Genomic DNA, 20330 nt, shown 5'->3' with positions numbered 1-20330 from the left:
TTTGATTGCACCAAGTCTTAAAAGAACAGAGTCTGATGGGGAGTATGCTAATCACGTACAGGAGCTAAAACTTTATCATGGCCGGTTCAGCACTTACTTTCAAAAGTCTGTGGGACAATTTGAGGAGCTCCTCCCAAAACAGCAGCGCATCTGACAGACAAACCGCGCACTTCAGAGAATCAATCGAACATTTAAGTGCCACAGACGTACTGATGGCAACACGTTCACTTTCTATAATCTTGGACACAAGGTTTAGATTTTTTTTTTAAATCAACCGTTATTGCGGCTAAGTTATTGCTGTCTGTAAACACAGTAGTTAACACAGCTGCAGATGTACAGCTTTGGCTAGACCTACAGCTGTAATCTCATGAGAAATGGCATATCTGGCAAAGGTTAATGTTGAGTGAATAGCTAGTGACATCAACAGGACATTGTCACCTTTGTGTCCTTGTATGTGATTTGTTGAAGCCGTTTCTGTCGCCGCTAGAGAAAAATAAAATAAAACATTCGACATTGAAACTAAAGAAATAAATTTTGTTTTTTCGCCACAGCACAGTCGCGTTTGGTGTGGAAGTACTCATTACACAAACAGCTGATCAAAAAATAAAACCATTGCGCGTATTATTTGAACATCAAAATTGCGTCGTGTGAAAGGGCCTTAAATAGCGAATTCGCTATGATGCAAACACAACTGGGTTTTTAAGGGAATAGGAGATGAGATTGGTTTATTGCACATTACGCCCAAAACACACCTATAACTCATTAAGAGAATAGGGACAACTCCTTTTAGACCAAGGGCTTGGCACAGCGTGTTTTTTCCTTAAGCCACGTTTCGACCGCAGAAACTTTACCTAGGAACCAGGAACTTTGGGGTGGTACTCGGTGTGTTTAGACCGCAGGAACTTTACCTAGGAACCAGGAACTTTGGGGTGGTACTCGGTGTGTTTAGACCGCAGGAACCAGGGTCTAAATGAAGTTCCGGTTAAATATTTCCCCCTCCAAACGGCCCTGCTCTCGAGGTAGTACTTTTTCAAAGTTCAGGAACTTTCAAGGGCGGGACTTGGGCGCTGAACATGCTGATTGGTTAAGCTCACGCAGCATTTTATTTCAACCGGCATTTTTAAAAGTCTTTTGCGAGGTTCGGCCTACTTTCAGTAAATATCAGTCTTGCTCTCTGTCTGATGGCACGCGTTCGTCTCAGCCATCTCACGTTCAATATCCGTAATAGCTGATAATAATATACACTGTCATTTTAAATCTAGCTTTACAAGCTTTCTGAATATGCTGCTCTTTTCTGTCGTTGTTAATTACCTCTTTAGTAAACCTATACATAACCAGCAAAAGCAGCACAGCTTGAATCTCTTCCATCCTCGTTATTCATTTTTACAGTCTATTTTTCACCATGTAAACGACCTGACGATTAATATAAGTGTGCGTCCTTACATGACGTGATAGCGCGCGCCGCGCTCATGTTGACAAGAGAGGAACGCTAATTTTTCTGAGGGGTAAACTTTTTATTTCGTAAGTTATGAAGATAATGTTGGAATAATGACACAGTGTATATTGCCCCAGGCAGTTTTTACTTTAACTGCGCCTGACAGAAGAATATTTTTTTTTCTGAGATGATTATTAGGCTACACTTTACAACAGATAAATAGCTTATATAATACTGTAGTCTTGGTGGCCGTTAAGAGTTGCTATGGCTACAGTTAACACATTCCAGCTGCTGGAGAAAACAGCGTTGACATTTTTGATGCGGCAGACAAACTGCATGTGACAAAATGATTGCGATTGAAAGTCATCACATGTAAACACCAGATCGGTTTAGATAACGTCTCATGTAAACAGTCCACTAAATCTTTCAATCGGTACAAAAAATGTCATCATTTTTTGTTCATTTTTGCGGCCGTGCAAAAATGATTACTACTGTCCGTCACTGACTTGGAGAAGCAGTCGCGTGCAGTCGCGCTCAGTCCTACATCACCTGACTAATTTGCCTAATCCTCACAGAACTTTAGATCACGGTGGAAACGCAGACAGTTGCAGGTCTGAGGGGGAGAAAAATTCCTGTAAAAAAAGTTCCTGGTACAAATAGTTCCGGGTAATTTTGTTGGAAACGGGGCTTTAGTTAAACTTGCAAAGTGGATTTGGACACGCCCTAATTGCACACGCTTCAGACCATCCACGGTGGCATGTCCATGGTGTGAGAGCACAATTCCATAAAAGCACAGATGGGAGTGGAAAATTCTACATGATCTAACTTTGGCATGATCTGATTAGCATCTGACTGAAGAAATTGTTTTTTTGGGTGGTAAATAATGGCTCTAAAACCGATAAATTGACTAGGGCAAACCTTAGTAAATCACTTTATTTAAATATTCTCAGCCCATTAAGTTTACACCTGAAAGGGAAACTCCTACAAATGCATATGCAATAAGGTCAGCCGCAAACTTAACCCTGTCCATGAGTTTATGTCTTTAGTAAATCCCGACAGTAGTTTTTAATGCCAAAAGAGGGTTTTGAGCTGGTGCAAGCTGTCTGGCCCTAAATGTGCCATGATGGTAGTTTAATTAACAAACTCAGGGTTACAGGATTAGTTTCGAGTTGACAAAACAGAACCAAACCAATCTATTCAGGCTTTGTTGGTCCCATGCTGATCATCAGTTTTCTCTGTCAATTCAGGTTTTGATCCTAAGTTCAGGAGTTTAGCTGTGACATCAGTAGTGAACAGCCAATCACATGCTGTGGATCAGTGGAACTGAGAATCATTTTAGAATATTATATGATTGAAAAATATTAAGAATTGAAATAAATTTACACAGCAAGAAGAAAAGTATGGTGGCCCAATAGTGCAGCTGTACTAAATTAAATCACAACACAACGAAATCACCACAACACAACGAAATCAACACAACGAAATCAACACAACACAATGGAAACAAGGCACAACACAACAAAATTAAATCACAACACAACAAAATCACCACAACACAACAGAATTAAATCACAACAACGAAATCAAACGAAATCACCACAACACAACTGAAACAAGGCACAACACAACGAAATCACCACAACACAACGGAAACAAGGCACAACACAACAGAACTAAATCACAACACAACGAAATCACCACAACACAATGGAAACAAGGCACAACACAACAGAATTAAATCACAACACAACAAAATCACCACAACACAATGGAAACAAGGCACAACACAACCAGCAGCCATATCACCCTGTAGCCCAAGACTGGTTTCCCACTGAAGCTAAGCAGGGCTGAGCCTGGTCAGTACCTGGATGGGAGACCAACTGGGAAAACCAGGTAGCTGCTGGTAGAGGTGTTAGTGAGGCCAGCAGGGGGTGCTCACCCTGTGGTCTGTGTGAGTCCTAACACCCCAGTATAGTGATGGGGACACTATACTGACAAAGAGCACCGTCTTTCGGATGAGACGTTAAACCGAGGTCCTGACTCTCTGTGGTCATTAAAAATCCCAGGATGTCCTTCGATAAAGAGTAGGCGTGTAACCCCGGCATCCTGGCAAAGTTTGCCCATTGGCCTCTGTCCATCATGGCCTCCTAAAAAAAAATCCCCATATCCTGTTTGGCTTCATCACTCGGCCTCCTCTCCACCAATCAGCTGGTGTGTGGTGAGCTTTCTGGCGCAATATGGCTGCCGTTGCATCATCCAGATGGATGCTGCACATTGGTGGTGGTTGAGGAGATTCCCCCCTTCTATGTAAAGCGCGTTGAGTGCCTTGAAAAGCGCTATATAAATCGAACGCATTATTATTATTATTATTTAGAATTAAATCACAACACCGGAAACAAGGCACAACACAACGGAATCACCACAACACAACGGAAATGCTCCCGACCACGAGGGGGCTCTCGCAGTGCAATAAAGTTTGTTTTCCTTGTCATTGTTCAATAGATTGGCCAGTCTTACAAAGATATAAACACAAAGATCAGTTTTAAGTGTGTAATCATTGTACATGAAATATCAATTCAAAACTACATGCATTTTAGCTGCATATGCATACGCCGCTGGATGCCCAAGGGAACGTCTTGCAATTGCACCATGCAGTTGATACATATAATTTGTATGAATTAAAATGACTTTTAACATTTAAAAACAGACATGCTAAAATTCCACAGCTTGGTTGTATTGTAGAAAAAAATATATAATATACCCAATAATGCAAAACATTGCAATTTGAACATTTAAACAAAAAAAAAAAGTAATTTGAATTATTAAAATTATACGTTTCAACCACTTGGTAGAATTGGCAGATGTTCCCTTAGGCAAGTGTTTTTGAGTGTAAATAATATTTGTTTCCGTTGTGTTGTGGCGATTTCGTTGTGTTGTGGTTTAATTTAGTATGGCTACACTAATGGGCCACCGTAGAAAAGAACGGTCTATGAAAGAGGACAACTTTAAGAAAAATCTTAAACGTCAATGCAAGTAAATATGAAGTTAGTTTAGTTGAAATATATAGAAAACTGAACATGTAAGCTCACATATAGTAATTGTATAACTGTATTTATTGATTTTAAAGCTTTTTTGTATGACCTTTATATCGGCTATTTATATTAATTTTAACAAAGTATGTAAAATGATACATGTGTAATTGATTAAGGGTATAATTACATAAATTATATATAAATCGTTCAAAATTATTATAATTATTATAAATAAGCATTGTTAAAAGCCAGGCACTTTAGACTTTTAAAAAAAACTTTTAAAATCAGAGGTGTGTCATTTTACTCACAGCTGATTGGCCCAATTTCAGTTTGAGATCTCTTATCCACAACATAACTTGCCCTGGAGCAGGTTAGCCATGAAGCATAAGTTACTATGGAGATGAACACTGCTAAAAGCCAAACCACTTTCATGGTACCTAAAACCCAGGATTGGCACAAACTAATCTTAAACTTATCTGGTTAGCCAGCTAAACTGGCTTCATGGTGTAGGACCCTGGTTTCACAGATTAAGCCAGGATTAGGCCTTCAAATAAAACATTTACCCCATGCCTTTCAAAGATCGCAGACTGCCTCAGATTACTATTGTACAACATTCACTGCTCGTTAAACATCACACTCTTACTTCATCTGGACAAACTCAGTATCATCAGAAAGATTAAAGACTCCAGCTTCGATATTTGAACACTGTTTATGATAAAACTGGGTTGCAGTGAGTGCATTATAATCGATCCATTATGAATAATATTTTGAATAGATTATCACACGCACGTTAATTCTCTCTCGTCTGCAGCAGCTCATTTGTGTTCACACAGATCGCAAAGAACAGCTTTCAGTTTAGCTCTTAGTTCAAAAGTGCTGATATTTGGAGAAATATTGACATTATCACGTTTGTCATACAGAATACAATTTCTATTAATTTCTCACTGAATAATTTGATCTAAAAGAGCTCAAACATGCACTTAGCTCTTTCTGGGTCTTCTCTTAATGATATGCAGCATATATGACTCATCAGGCGTTTATTTGCTCACTGAGCTGCCAATAATATGACATGCTCAACACTGCTCTCTGCATTACGCACTCCTCTTGTGTGGACACTTCCTCATTCTGGTTTTGTGAAGAGCAACCCTATTTTACATTTCTACGCGTGAGCTAAGAAGCTAATAAACACATGATAACTATGGAATAAGGTTTTTGTGTGATTGTTCATGTGATTTCGGCTATTTTATATCAATAATGGATGTTTACATTATGACTGCTATCAGGTATAGCGATTAGCTCGATTAGCTAAAATGATAAATATAACATGTTTTAACATCACCATTTGAATAAAATCCCCATTATATCACGACAGGAAACTAATGCAAACACTCGATGGTGGTCTAAAGGGAAATATAGAGTGAAGATGTAATTTTAATCTTTTAAATTGTGTTATGTAGCTTGATGCTAACTGAAGCTCTAATGCACCTGTTGGACCAGGAGCTTTGTCTATTTTGTTACAATAATTCACAAAATGTGCTTTTAGTGTAGTTTTTTTTTCTTTTAGAAAGGCTAGATAATGTCGACTACTAAATAAAATACTGTGCTGTTAATGGGCCATTTAGGCAGGCATACATGTTATAATGGGTTGAATAATGTCTGTTAAAAAAACAAAAGATTAATAACTGTCACATGCCTGTCCTGTCTTGTGTGCACATGTGGGTTCTGTCATGTCTTGCATGTGCTACTGTCAACCCCGCCCTTCTTGTTATCTGATTATTGGTTTATTTGCCCCACCTGTTCTCCCTCATTATCTGCCTTGTTTGTTCCCTTTATAATCTCCTTGTGTTTGTCAGTCTGTGTTGGATCCTTGTGTATGTTATGTCTGCGTCTTCCGGTTCCCCGTGATTTCTCTGTTGGTATGTTTTTGAGTTATGTTACAGTTCTGATTATGTGTTTTTCCCCCCTCGTGGGTTTTTGTGTTGAGTTTATGTTTTATTTTATAATAAATTATAATTTTCTCACTGCACTTGAGTCCTCGCACCAATTTCCTGTTTCCTCGTGTCCGTGACGTAACAGAAGGATCCAACCACTTGAGGACTCAGCAGGACTTGTATTTTTTTTGTTGTTTTTGTTTTTGTTTTTCTCCCTGTATCCTCCTATGGAGTGGGAGAAGAACCTGCGGGTGATGCGTTACCTGAACTCCCGGTACATCCGTCAACAGGGGACGGATGTGCAACAGTTCGCAGGCAGGTTCCTCATGGAGGTGGACCATTTTAGACTCAATGAGGCAGAGTGGAAGGAAGCTTTTAATCTCTGCCTCGACATGCCCCTCTCTCCGGAGGTAATGGATAGTATGGGGAGTCTGGGATTCTGGGAATTCATCAACCGCCTGGGCCCCAGTCCTTCCATGGTCCCAGTGCCGGCGGATCATATGCTGGTGGTCCCAGTACCGGCGGATCGTGTTCCGGTGGTCCCGATTCCGGCGGATCGTATTCCGGTGGTCCCAGTACCGGCGGATCGTGTTCCAGTGGTCCTGAAACGGAGGAGGAGAAGGAAGTCTCCCTCCGTGCCTTTTCCTGTGGTCCAAGTTTCAGTGGTCCCTGTGCCGGTGGTCCCTGTGCCGGTGGTCCCAGTGCCGGCGGATCGTGTTCCGGTGGTCCCAATGCTGGCGGATATTATTCCGGTGGTCCCAGTGCCGGCGGATCATGTTCCAGTGGTCCCAGTGCCGGCGGATCGTATTCCGGTGGTCCCAGTGCCGGCGGATCGTGTTCCGGTGGTCCCTGTGCTGGTGGATTGTGCTCCGGTGGTCCCTGTGCCGGTGGATCGTGTTCCGGTGGTCCCTGTGCCGGTGGATCATGTTCCGGTGGTCCCTGTGCCGGTGGATCGTGTTCCGGTGGTCCCTGTGCCGGTGGATCGTGTTCCGGTGGTCCCTGTGCCGGTGGATCGTGTTCCGGTGGTCCCTGTGCCGGTGGACTCCGTTCCGGTGGTCCCGAGTCCGGAAACGGCCTGGAGGGCTGTGATGGGATGCTTTGTGGTGGCAGTCCTGCATGCGTGGAAGGAGCACAGGGCTTTATCCGAAGCCCCGGAGGCAGTTCCGGTGGTCCCAGTTCCGGTGGATCGTGTGCCGGTGGTCTCAGTTCCGGCGGATCGTGTTCCGGTGGTCCCTGTGCCGGTGGATCGTGTTCCGGTGGTCCCAGTTCTGGCAGATCATGTTCCGGTGGTCCCAATGCCAGCAGATCGTATTCCGGTGGTCCCAGTGCCGGTGGATACTGCTGGACTGGAGAAGTTTCGCCAACGCCCTGCCTGCGCCGCTGAGGCGCCCTGCTCTCCCTGCGCCGCTGAGGCGCCCTGCTCTCCCTGCGCCGCTGAGGCGCCCTGCTCTCCGTGCGCCGCTGAGGCGCCCTGCTCTCCGTGCGCCGCTGAGGCGTCCTGCTCTCCGTGCGCCGCTGAGGCGTCCTGCTCTCCGTGCGCCGCTGAGGCGTCCTGCTCTCCGTGCGCCGCTGAGGCGTCCTGCTCTCCGTGCGCCGCTGAGGCGTCCTGCTCTCCGTGCGCCGCTGAGGCGTCCTGCTCTCCGTGCGCCGCTGAGGCGTCCTGCTCTCCGTGCGCCGCTGAGGCGTCCTGCTCTCCGTGCGCCGCTGAGGCGTCCTGCTCTCCGTGCGCCGCTGAGGCGTCCTGCTCTCCGTGCGCCGCTGAGGCGTCCTGCTCTCCGTGCGCCGCTGAGGCGTCCTGCTCTCCGTGCGCCACTAAAGCGCCCTGCTCTCACCGCGCCTCCCTGGCGCCCCCTGCACTCACCGCGCCTCTCTGGAGCCCTGCTCTCACCGCGCCTCCCTGGCGCCCTGCGCTACCCGCACTGCCCTGGCTGCCTGAACTCTATGGGCCGCCCCGGCCGCTTGAACTTGGTGGGCCTCCCGAACTCGGTGGGCCGCCCTGGCCATTCGAACTTTGTGGGCCACCATGGCCTCCTGAACTTTTTGTTTTCCTCGTTCCTCCCTTGTTTACCCCTCCCTTGTCTGTTCCTTCCTTGTCTGTTTCTCCTGTCCCTCCCGTGCCCCCCTGGTCAGTCCCTCCCGTGCCCCCCTGGTCTGTCCCTCCCGTGCCCCCCTGGTCTGTCCCTCCCGTGCCCCCCTGGTCTGCCCCGCCCGTCCCGCCCTGGTCTGTCCCTCCCGTCCCGCCCTGGTCTGTCCCTCCCGTCCCGCCCTGGTCTGTCCCTCCCGCCCCGCCCTGGTCTGTCCCTCCCGCCCCGCCCTGGTCTGTCCCTCCCGTCCCGCCCTGGTCTGTCCCTCCCGTCCCTCCCTGGTCTGTCCCGCCCGTCCCTAGTGGAGCGTCTGGTAGCCGCTCCTTAAGGAGGGGGTAATGTCACATGCCTGTCCTGTCTTGTGTGCACATGTGGGTTCTGTCATGTCTTGCATGTGCTACTGTCAACCCCGCCCTTCTTGTTATCTGATTATTGGTTTATTTGCCCCACCTGTTCTCCCTCATTATCTGCCTTGTTTGTTCCCTTTATAATCTCCTTGTGTTTGTCAGTCTGTGTTGGATCCTTGTGTATGTTATGTCTGCGTCTTCCGGTTCCCCGTGATTTCTCTGTTGGTATGTTTTTGAGTTATGTTACAGTTCTGATTATGTGTTTTTCCCCCCTCGTGGGTTTTTGTGTTGAGTTTATGTTTTATTTTATAATAAATTATAATTTTCTCACTGCACTTGAGTCCTCGCACCAATTTCCTGTTTCCTCGTGTCCGTGACGTAACAATAACAAAAGAATAATGAGGATTATGTCTCATACATTCAGAAGTGTGAAACGATCGTCGAGTGAGCACATTGAAGCATTAATTGTGCTGTTCTCCTCGCCAGACATTCGACAAAAGACTGCAAGCGTGTCTTCAGGCTAACAAACTTATTTGATAAAAGCATCTAAAAAAAATCTAAACATGGTCTTAGAAAATGTTTCATAAAATTCATAGTTTTGTACATAACAGCCTCAAATTTAAAATAAAGCATGACCACACTTGTGCCTTCAAATGAGTTGTAGTTATAAGTCATTATACTACATTAACATAATATTTTTATACATGAAGAAAAATATTAAAATATTAACATTTTTTATTTTTATGTTTTAGCCTATATATCTATATATTAATAACTGAGTAATTCTGAGAATTCAGCTGTAAACTCAAGTGTTGGCTTTCTAAATATATATATTGGTTATGGTTATGTTTATATTCAGAATAACTTATGAGCAGCTGTCTTTTTACTATGAGTATGTCTAAATGCTCCATTTGCCAAATTGGGGGGTGACAGGCAAGGGTTTAAGTAGGTTTTATATATGTGCCCTAGAAAAAACATTACTGGTGCACCTCTTGAGATTCTTCAACCTCAGGGGTGGGCAGCTCTATAGCTCTTGAGCTCCAATGCCCTGCAGAGTTTAGCTCCATCTCTAATTAAGCATATAATGTAAATTATGACAATATTTAATTTTCAATTAATCCTGAAGACTTTGATTTAATCACAGCACGAACAACATATGACTTTATTTTCAAAGATGTTCACAATTAATATTAGCATCTGTATTTTTTTTTTTTTTTTTTTTTTTTAAACTTAAAACAGTAAGATTAATAAATAACTACCTTCCGCAGAATGTTCAGCACCACGGGCGGATATATTGGTTCTAGGTCAGACTGACAAACCGAGCACAGAAAACTTGAACTATATGACTCACATACTGAAAACAGACTCAAAAGTATGATAATGACAACAGTACTGAGAGAAAAAATGATCTAATGCCTCCTACAAGACTAAAGAGTATGTATCTTGTGGTGTACATTTGCTATTGAAGGGTTAAGAACTTGCATGGAAAAAAATTAACAAAGGAATATATTATTAAAGTAACATTAATTAAGATTTAAGAATAGATAAAGATGGAAAATTAGACAATTTGTCAACAATAGTTATAAAGATACATACCATTATAACTATTGTTGACAAATTTATATTGAGAAAATAATATAAAACAAAATCAGAACTTAAGTCAACACCTACAGTTAATTTCACATTAATATAATATAATATAATATAATATAATATAATATAATATAATATAATATAATATAATATAATATAATATAATATAATATAATATAATGTTTAATTTTGATAAGATTACATGTTTTGAAAAAATTCTCACCAAGACTGCATTTCTTTTATCAAAAATAAAGTAAAAAATTGAAATATTATGAAATAATATTACAATATAATACCGGTATATAACGGTTTTCAATTCAAATATAATTTAAAATGTCGTTTATTTTTGTGATGGCAAAACTGAATTTTCAGCCGCCATTACTCTTAAGTCTTCAATGTCACATCATGATTCTTCATTTGTGCAGCTTCGTATTTTTGTATATATATATATATATATATATATATATAAGGCGAAAAATAGGCGTCTCTTCTATTTGAAGCATGCTCGGGAAGTTTTCCACACAGCTCGGGCCGTGCGTCACGCAGGCAGTGTGCAAGCTCTAACCGGTTAACCTTGGGAGCCGAAATAAAAATGGACACGCCACGCAGCAGAGATTCTCACGACACGCTTGCAGTTTGTCCCCGGCCTAAATCAGCATTTGTGTGTCAGCACATACACAGTTAACTTTACATTTATGCAGCAAAAATTACTTCTGAATTACGGGGTGTTAATTCAACAGCACTAATTGTACAGTGTAATTGGCATAATCATAATGACAGTCATCTGCACCATAATCATCACCATCATCATCAAAGTAAATAACTATTTTATCGGCGGTCTCTAACATTTAAGCACACTTAAAAAGGAATGTAGAGGAACTCCTTACATTTAAATGCAGCTGATCCGTCCAGTGGCCAATGATTCTGTACTCAGCCGACTTGTTTGATGCCTGATACTGATAGATGTCATATCGTCCAGGGGCATCTCCATTTTCATTAAACACAACAAGGGTCTTGGCACTTCCTGTCCAAAGAGATGAAACAACATTATGATTGTCATGACACTTCTCGATCATGTGCATTGGTATATCAGACGCCCTCAGCTCCATAATCTCCCGTGGCCAAGATGAATCAGTAAACACATTAGACATAAAAACATCAGGGTTTCTGCATAAACAAAGTACGCATAATGCTCCAGTTCAATTCAACCAACGAGGCGAATAAATTACAATCATTGATAAGCTAAAAATTAAATCATGTTCATATTCTGAACAAAACAATTTACTAAACTGCTAACAAAGCATGAGAGGATTTTCAACATTTGTTGTCTGCTATTATACAAAATCATTCCATCATTATAAAGCCCTGGTGAGGTTGCTCGGGCCTACAGGAGTCGTCTCGGATGAGCAATTTCAGCTGTATACGGAGCAGCTCATGAGGAGGGAGAGTTTGTATCAAATGAGCATCTCTCGAGATGGGGAATCATGCATTATTAAAACACCTGCATACAGTCAGCCGTGGAGTGGGCCTGGAAGATTCACCAGGAAATGCTGTTTGCTGCTGTGACACACCTCGAGCAACAAAACAATCAGATTACTCAGAGTCTCACCAACTGCACACACATTATTTTTTAAGACCAGGCAGTGATACCAAACAAGCCAATTAACTGACAATGTTAGAGATTACTAATAAAGTGAAAGGACTGAGAAAGGAACGCTCTCCCTAAATACTGTAGATGACCTTTCTGGGGACAGTGGCATGGTGATGGTCCATTTTCACAATCTAGTGCACTGCATTGTTATGACAACAACTGTACATTTGTATTGGCAAAAAGAAAAACTGTGAAAACTGAATAAACACATTTATGGGGTTGTCTTTCCTGCATCCTCTTTACAAAACACAACCAAAGCAAAAAACAAACCACCATAACAAAGCAAAATCACTGTAAAAAAGTTTACAGTAAAAAAACTGGCAACTGTGGTTGCCTGAAATGTACAGTAAAAATACAGTAGCAACAGGGGCGTTTCTATAGGATTTTCATTTTAGGGGGGTTAGCCCCCAGTGAGGGTGTTGAAAAAATGGTAACACTTCAGCTTAGGGTCCAAATTGAGCGATTAACTAGTAGCTTACTAACATGCATACCCGTAGGATATTGGCTGTTTATTATTACTTATAAAGCAAATATGAATTCCTTATTGCACGGCCATACTGTACATGCATTAATCGTACCTAATAACGTAGGCAGGTTTATAATCACTGATGTTGAATCAGCTGATGAATCAGATGTTAGGGAGGTTCAGGAGCATGCTCCCCTGAGAACATTTTGATTTCTATGATCTACATAATGTGCATTTTAAGATGTTCTGAAGGCCAAAAAAAGAGATAACACTAGCTGGAAAACCATGTCACTGAGCAAGATTATTTGTCTTTCTATCTCTCTTTTTCTGTTTATATCTTGCCCTGTGTCTTCCCCTCATAACGCTAAGCTTAGACTGATAGTTTTTCCAGTTTCGTCAAACATATGGTTTACATATTAACAGCGTGGCGCTAGCAACGCCAAGGTCATGGGTTCGATTCCCAGGGAAAGCAAGAACTGATAATAATGTAAAATGTATACCTTGAATGCAATGTAAGTCGCTTTGGATAAAATATGTAAATGTACTGATATTTATGTTTTATGAATAATTTTCTTAGACACGTTTATTTACTGTTTATTTAAGTTTTAAGTTTATTAAATTAATTCACAATATGCTCGCATTCATTGCTAATCTTAGGCCCAATAAAGGCTGAAAAAAGCTGAGTTTTTTAATTTAGGCTTCTAAAGGTTACAAATTGAATTATATTAATTTACAATATATACACATTCATTATTAATCTTATGCCTAATCTGATGAAAATGGCTGTTAATATTTGTTGTTCATTAATTAGACTGCATTATGAATCACATAGGCATATTTGCAATTCAAAACGGCGAAATTAGACATTTTATTAATTATTAAAAGTTTATTAATTTGCCTGAATATTTGTGTCTTTTGTTTAACATTTCTAATTTAAAGCAGCAGCTGTCAAACATGAATGTTTAGTTCAGCTGCTTACATTAAGTTGCACTGCAAAAATTTACGCTCAGCTTCAGCAGTTTCTGTGTGAACATAAAGCCCTACTCTGATTTGATTGGTTTTCTCAAATATTTTGACATTGACGAGTGGTGACAGACCAATGAGTCTCAGATTTATGCACACACCTCTGCTTCTGACCGATCTGCTCGGCGCCGCTGCGGATTGAAGAACACACGGGACGGGATAAAGCCGTAGCCGAAGCCTCCCGCCAGTATTATATGTTTTAAAGGTTAATCACAAATTTTTTAGGGGGGCTGAGGCTGAAGCCCCCCTAAAAACAGCCTAGTGATGCCCATAAGTAGCAACATGTTAGGTTTGCATATTTAAATGTACAGTTAAAAACATTTAATTAACCGATATAATGTTAATATACCAACCTATATTAATATCTGTTTTGTACCTTTGTAATTCACTGACAAACACCAAGAAAAAAGTAACATGATGAATCAACGATAATCACAAGCAGCTTTTATGGAAACAGACTCACTATGGTAACAGACATGACACTAAAGTAATGTAAGGTTTGATCTATTACAGTTATTCAATAAACCAATTAAACCTGCACTGTCATTTGTACGTCCGCTAGAGGGCGCCTTTTCAAAACAAAGGCGTAGTTTGATGATGCCAAGTCAGAATCTTGGGACATGTGGTCTTCACCTCACAGCCGGTGGAAAAGAATCGGGCTAGGACTCGAGCAGAAATCACGTTCATGAATGCGGTTATTAACGTTACTGTAGTATGAAGCAGAGCAGGACAGAGTCTTGAGGGAGCTGAGCAAGACCGCTGGAGCAATTGTTGCTGAACACAGGACTCACGAGCAACGGGACTTTTATTATGAAGGGCCCCAGTCGCACGCGCCATTTCCGCTTTTCCTGCCATGAGTATGAAGCAAGGCAGCTTTGTTTATCATATCAGATACATTTTAATGTGTTTAAAATGATGTTATGACGTTACTCTGTGTATTCGCTCAGCAGCTGCTGTGACACTTGTTCACACTTTTAAGAAAAAAACTTTTCTACAGAATAAAACCCAGAGGGTAACGCAGATATGACACAATTGACAGGTGACTCAGACGTCTCAGCTCCTTAAAATAGCAACTTTCTCACAATTTACAAATAGTTGAAAACATTTGGGATATTATAAGAACTCAACTGAACAAACTATATAACGCTGACCTAGTGGTTTTTGGATATTTTACTGCAAAAATACTATATAGTGCACCTTTAACATGTTTACTACCTTCAGTAGTTCAGTAGTCTTCACGCTGCCTGATTTCAACGAGTCCCCATTTCAGCAACTGACGCAGAATCAAATTCCCTTTAAAGGGAACTATCAAAACACAACCCAAAAAAACAAAATGCACCAAGACAACACAAAACAACAAAAGAGAAGAAAAAACATATATAATATAAAATGAAATTGAACAAAGCAAGATGATGTTTAATCATTCAAAGAATGTAACAATGAAAAATATGACTAAATGAGCCGATAATCATTATAATGAGCCACAGACGGAAGGCGGATCACACACTTCTGTTTTTGCTGTAAAAAAAATTCAGAACAAATCTGGTATAAGCCTCTTCATCTTGATGCAGGAGGCACTGACCATTCTCCAATCAACGACTTGATTGTGGCCTTTCGCTAGTGTAATCCAAACGGCTCATACAAAGACTGTGACAATACGGAAGGGATGATTAGAGGGTGGATGAGATGTTTTGATTAAGCCAAGTCTTGGTTTAATCACAGGTTAGACCTTAATTTCAACTTGCAATTAGACAGAGGTAATTCAAAGTGGTCTGTGGAAAGCACAACGCGGAGAGGAAACGTGCCTAAAACGAACGAGCCGTCCTACTGTAATTTATGCATGGCGTGTAGGCACAAGTTTTGACTTGATCTCGGCATTACTTTTCACAGTATATGCATTGCAGATATCATCCGCAGTGGAGTGAATCACTCTTGTGCACTGCCTGGAGATGTATCTCATTATAACACTCTATGGCTAATATTCAGCATCAACAATGAATCAGCTCAAGTGTGCTGAATTTAAAGAGAACAAAAGCGAACAAAGCGAGTTTATGAGTGTGCGTCAGCTCCAAAAAAAATCTTGGAGACTCAGTCTCGATTATTAGGGCCAAATACACAATTCCCACATGTTAGAAAAGGGATGCTTTCTGAATAAAAGGGTACCTCTGAACCACTATATCTTAGTTTATTTGCTCTGAGGGAAATGCCTTCATCAGTCTTACAGACCTGTAGGGAGATTCATGCTAGCTTCCAAGTTCAGTGGAAGGAAACCAAATTATGGGCATTTAATTGATGAAGTTAGCTGAGAGAGAAAGCAAAGAAGATACACTATATTGGCAAAAGTTTTGGGACGCCTGCCTTTACATGCACATGAGCTTTAATGACATCCCATTCTTAATCTGTAGGGTTTAATATGGAGTTGGCCCACCTTTTAAGATATAACAGCTTCAACTCTTCTGGGAAGGCTTTCCACAAGGTTTAGGAGTGTGTTTATGGGAATTTTTCACCATTATTCTTGAAGCTCATTTGTGAGATCAGACACGGATGTTAGAAGAGAAGGCCTGGCTTGCAGTTCCACTCCAAGTCATCCCAAAGGGGTTCTATCGGGTTGAGGTCAGGAGTCTGTGCAGGCCAGTCAAGTTCCTCCAGTGCACTGGTGTGTAGTTATGTTGGAACAGAAGAGGCCATCCTCAAGCGGTTCCCACAAAGTTTGGAGCATGAAATTGTCCAAAATGTCTTGGTATTCTGAAGCAATAATAGTCCATTTCACTAGAACTAAGGGGCCAAGCCCAACCCCTAACAAAACAACTCCATGCCATAATGAAATTTAATGAATGGATTTATTTCACAGGTGGCAACCTATCACAATATCACGCTTGAATTCACTGAGCTCCTGAGAGCGACCTATTCTTTCACGAATGTTTGTAGATACAGTCTGCATGCCTAGTGCTTGATTTAATACACCTGTGGACATGGAAGTGATCGGAGCACCTGAATTCAAAATTTGGAGGGGGTGTCCCAATACTTTTGGTCATATAGTGTACTTTGAGGAGACTTGGAGGATGTTAAAAGATTCTTTCGATGTTTTTTTTTTTTTCAAATGTTAACAATAGAAAAACAACACACACAGTCTCGATTATAATAGGGCCAGATACTCAATTCCCTTACGTTAGGAACGAGCTACTTTTGAACCACTACATCTTAGTTAATTTCCTAAGAGTGAAACGCCTTCAACAATCTCACAGACTCGAGGGAGAATCATACTAATAGCTATTTGATGGAGCTCATGCTCAAGTGGTGTGTTTGCCAGCTCTCTTACGGGAAGTGCTAACCTAATCAACAGAAGTTGAATGCTCGAGACGCTCACACCGTTGAAACACAGCACGAGTAAATGGTAAATAAGACCGTTTTTGCTCGAAGGAGAGCGTTCAGTCATATAGAGAGCATGAAAGATCATCTCTGTAGGGTGCATCTTTACAACACCATCCACCAGGCATGGACCGCAGCCAACTGTGAGAACCGTCGGCACTAGCATTGCGTTTTTGGCAAAAGTGAAGAGTTATGAGCCCTACACTGGCTCATTCTATTGGATTAGTGTGCTTTATGCTTCTTCTGAGAGGTGTTTGCCAAAGGGAAATGCAGAAGGACTTCCTCAGGCTTGAGCTTTGGACAAGTTTGTCAAAGTCTGGAGGACAAAAGTGTTGAGGAAGCCTTGCTTTTTTAAGCAGTTTTATGCATCAACTCATCCCACAGCCCAAGTTTACCAAGTCTTGAGGAAGTTAAATCATGGGCATTTCATTGTTGAAGTTAGAAATTAAAGAAGATACTTTGAGGAGACTTGGGGCTTTTTTTTCAAAAATCTTTCAGACCCAAGTGCAATCAATCAATTACATATATAATACAAAAAAATACGAAATAATTAACAATAATAATATAAAATAAAACAAAAAAGTAAAACAATGAAAATAAAACAAATAAAATGTATAAAATAAGTTATTAGAAAGTAAAGAATTAACAAAGATTAACAATGGAAAACAAACAAAAGAAATGTAATTATATATTTATAAATAAAATACAACAAAATATTTAACACAAAAGATATAAAATAAAACAGGGAATTCATAATATAAAAAAATTAACTAAATAAAATCTAAACTAAATTAAGCATTGCAAAAAATATTAAATAAAATAGCAAAAATAAAAGAAAATAAGAGAAAAGAATACAATGAATTATATAACAAAATCAAACAAGATGATTAAATAATAACATAATATAAAATAAAATAAAAGACAAAAAACAAAAGTAAACAATGGAAATCAAAAGTGAAAAACAACATCAAAAAATGTATGAAAATAAAATATTTAAGAAAGAAAAAATAAAATAAAATAAAACGTAAAATAACATGGAAAATAGAATAATATAAAATAAAACAAAAGTTAAAAATATTTTTATAAAACAAATAAAAATATAACTATTATAAAATATTAATATAACTAATATTTATTCCCAAATGTACAATGTAAAAAGATACCTGCGGGAGCAGAAGGAGGAGGTTATGATTGAATTTGGACTTTTAGAAACTAATTTCCAGACCACTGCCCTTCCAGTGACCTGATACAGTGGAATCACGTTTATGCTTTTACAACACAATCCCTTGACATCATATCTAGTTTCATACAGCCTCTGCCTATGATGGAAGTTGAAAGACAGGCATATGAATTCTCGTCTTAAATCCATGCAACCTTACATCTAGGTTAATCGTTATAACGTCATAGGCAGCACGACACGACTGCTCGCTTTTTGGCCTCATGAATCAGGCCAAAGATTATATTCTTGATCTCATGCCACAGTTTGATGGCAAAGCACCTTCATGTCAGAAACAAATGAACGTGTCAAAAGGTTAATTTGTCAATTAATTCAGCTGTCCAATGTGAAGTGGTGATGCCCTTTTCCAAGAATGAGATAAGGTGTCACGTATTAAAGAAACGCCTAAAATCCCCTGTTTATTGAACCCCATCTCTCTGTATTGATTGTTCCGCTGTTTATAAAGACAATTAGCTGCCGACATGCTCACAGCAGAAGCATTTAACGTCCTTTCCCTGTGCTCCATTTATTCAGCTGTTATCCAGCTACTTAATAATCTGTTTTCACTAAGAGAAACTAAGAGTAAATCGATAATCGAGATGAAAACACAATGAAAACATTCCAGGTCAGCACTGTAATCAATCACTCACTATTAAGACACTCTGACTGGCTTGTGAGAGTTCTTCTTTTAAATGTTGAATACTGTGTTACTGTACATCCTTGACGTAAAACTTGATGTTATAGAAAACTTGACACCCGTAAGACCCGTTTATCTCCGGAACACAAATGAAGATATTTTTGTTAAAATCCGATGCCTCAGAAAGGCCTTCATTGACAACAATGTCATTTCCTCTCTCAAGACCCATAAAGGCACTAAAGACGTCGTTACAAAGCCCATCTCACAAACAGTAGCTCTACAAAAATGTTATGAAGCGACAAGAATAGATTTTGTGCGCAAAAAATAAATAAATAATGACTTATATAGTGATGGCCGATTTCAAAACACTGCTTCCTGTAACCTTGGAGCGTTATGAATCAGTGTATTGATTCATGATTCGGATCGTGTGTCAAACTAGCCTGGGAAAACTAGGGCTGTGTATTGCCAAGAATCCAGCGATACGTGGGTTACGATACGATATATGATTTTAACTTGGCCTATTTTGCAAACAAAATGACTTGTCGATTTCCTGAGTGGCTTCTTTGTACCTGAAGCTAAAATAAGTCCACACTTCAGCTCTGTTAACTGCGGGAGCAGAATAATTATATCGTCTTGTGAGGTTTGCTAATACTAATGCACACACACACACATTCGCCTTGCGCTTCTCTGGCTCCGCGTCAGTTACGTTCTGAGATAACACTGCCATCTAGCGGGTTGGGTTGTATACAGTCTGTGGTTTAATTTGAACGCAAAGCCACGAATCTTGGATGTAAATAAATAAATAAATATCGATACAGTGTTTTTGAGAATCGATGCAATATCGGCAACCAAAATATTGCGATACTCATGTGTATCGATATTTTCTTACACCTCTAGGGAAAACCCAGACAACTTCTGGCAAATTTAGATTTAAGAGCCCATTTCTAATCCGTCGAAATTGCGGCACCAGTCAGAAATGTTGGGACGGGCTTTACACGATGACGACAGCGCAGCGACGGTGAAGGAGATTTTGTTCATAACAAAGATGGAAGCCATCGTGGAACATCACTCGTTCAAATCAGCTATCACGTCTGTTTTAAGCAATTTAAACGTTTCCTTTTCCGTTAAAATCTGAGCAAAGAACAACACTCGGATCCCAAATGTGGATTACACCGGCTACTTTGATGAGGAGGATGGGGAGTGTGATCCTGTGCTAACACACACACACACAGCAGCTCTGGATCTGGCCTTTCTGTGCTTATTTCCTCACACTAGATCTGGTAATCATGTAAAAATCTTAAATAAATAAATAGCATAACTGCTCAGGTCTGAAAATGTTCTAACACATCTGAAATGACTGAATTTGAATAAAGTTTGAGACATAATTTTCCAAAGACTTATTTGCTAAATATTGCAAATCACATTCTATTCTCAATGCAAATGCCTTACAACGGGGGCAAATGCAATCAGAGCTCGATGTTTTCTGTTCGACGTTCAATCCGAGATGTTTCAGTCGGTCTAAGATGCTATTAGGTTTTCTAAATTT

The 20330-nt window shown here is 40.4% G+C and overlaps 1 protein-coding gene and 1 pseudogene across 1 annotated transcript in view; one reads left to right on the top strand and one right to left on the bottom strand.

Moving 5' to 3' along the window:
• The window catches only part of grm8b (glutamate receptor, metabotropic 8b), a 264952-nt gene that overhangs the window by 20051 nt on the left and 224571 nt on the right, over positions 1 to 20330 (bottom strand). The window contains exon 8 of the mRNA XM_067435819.1: positions 11310 to 11446. Coding sequence (XP_067291920.1) covers positions 11310 to 11446 — 137 coding nt within the window. The remainder of the gene's footprint in view (positions 1 to 11309; positions 11447 to 20330) is intronic.
• On the top strand, positions 3225 to 3341 carry LOC137065601 (5S ribosomal RNA; annotated as a pseudogene).

Source organism: Pseudorasbora parva, chromosome 25, assembly GCF_024679245.1.
Source record: "Pseudorasbora parva isolate DD20220531a chromosome 25, ASM2467924v1, whole genome shotgun sequence".
In the NCBI taxonomy this organism is placed as follows: Eukaryota; Metazoa; Chordata; class Actinopteri; order Cypriniformes; family Gobionidae; genus Pseudorasbora; species Pseudorasbora parva.
This window is presented reverse-complemented; position numbering and strand designations above follow the sequence as displayed.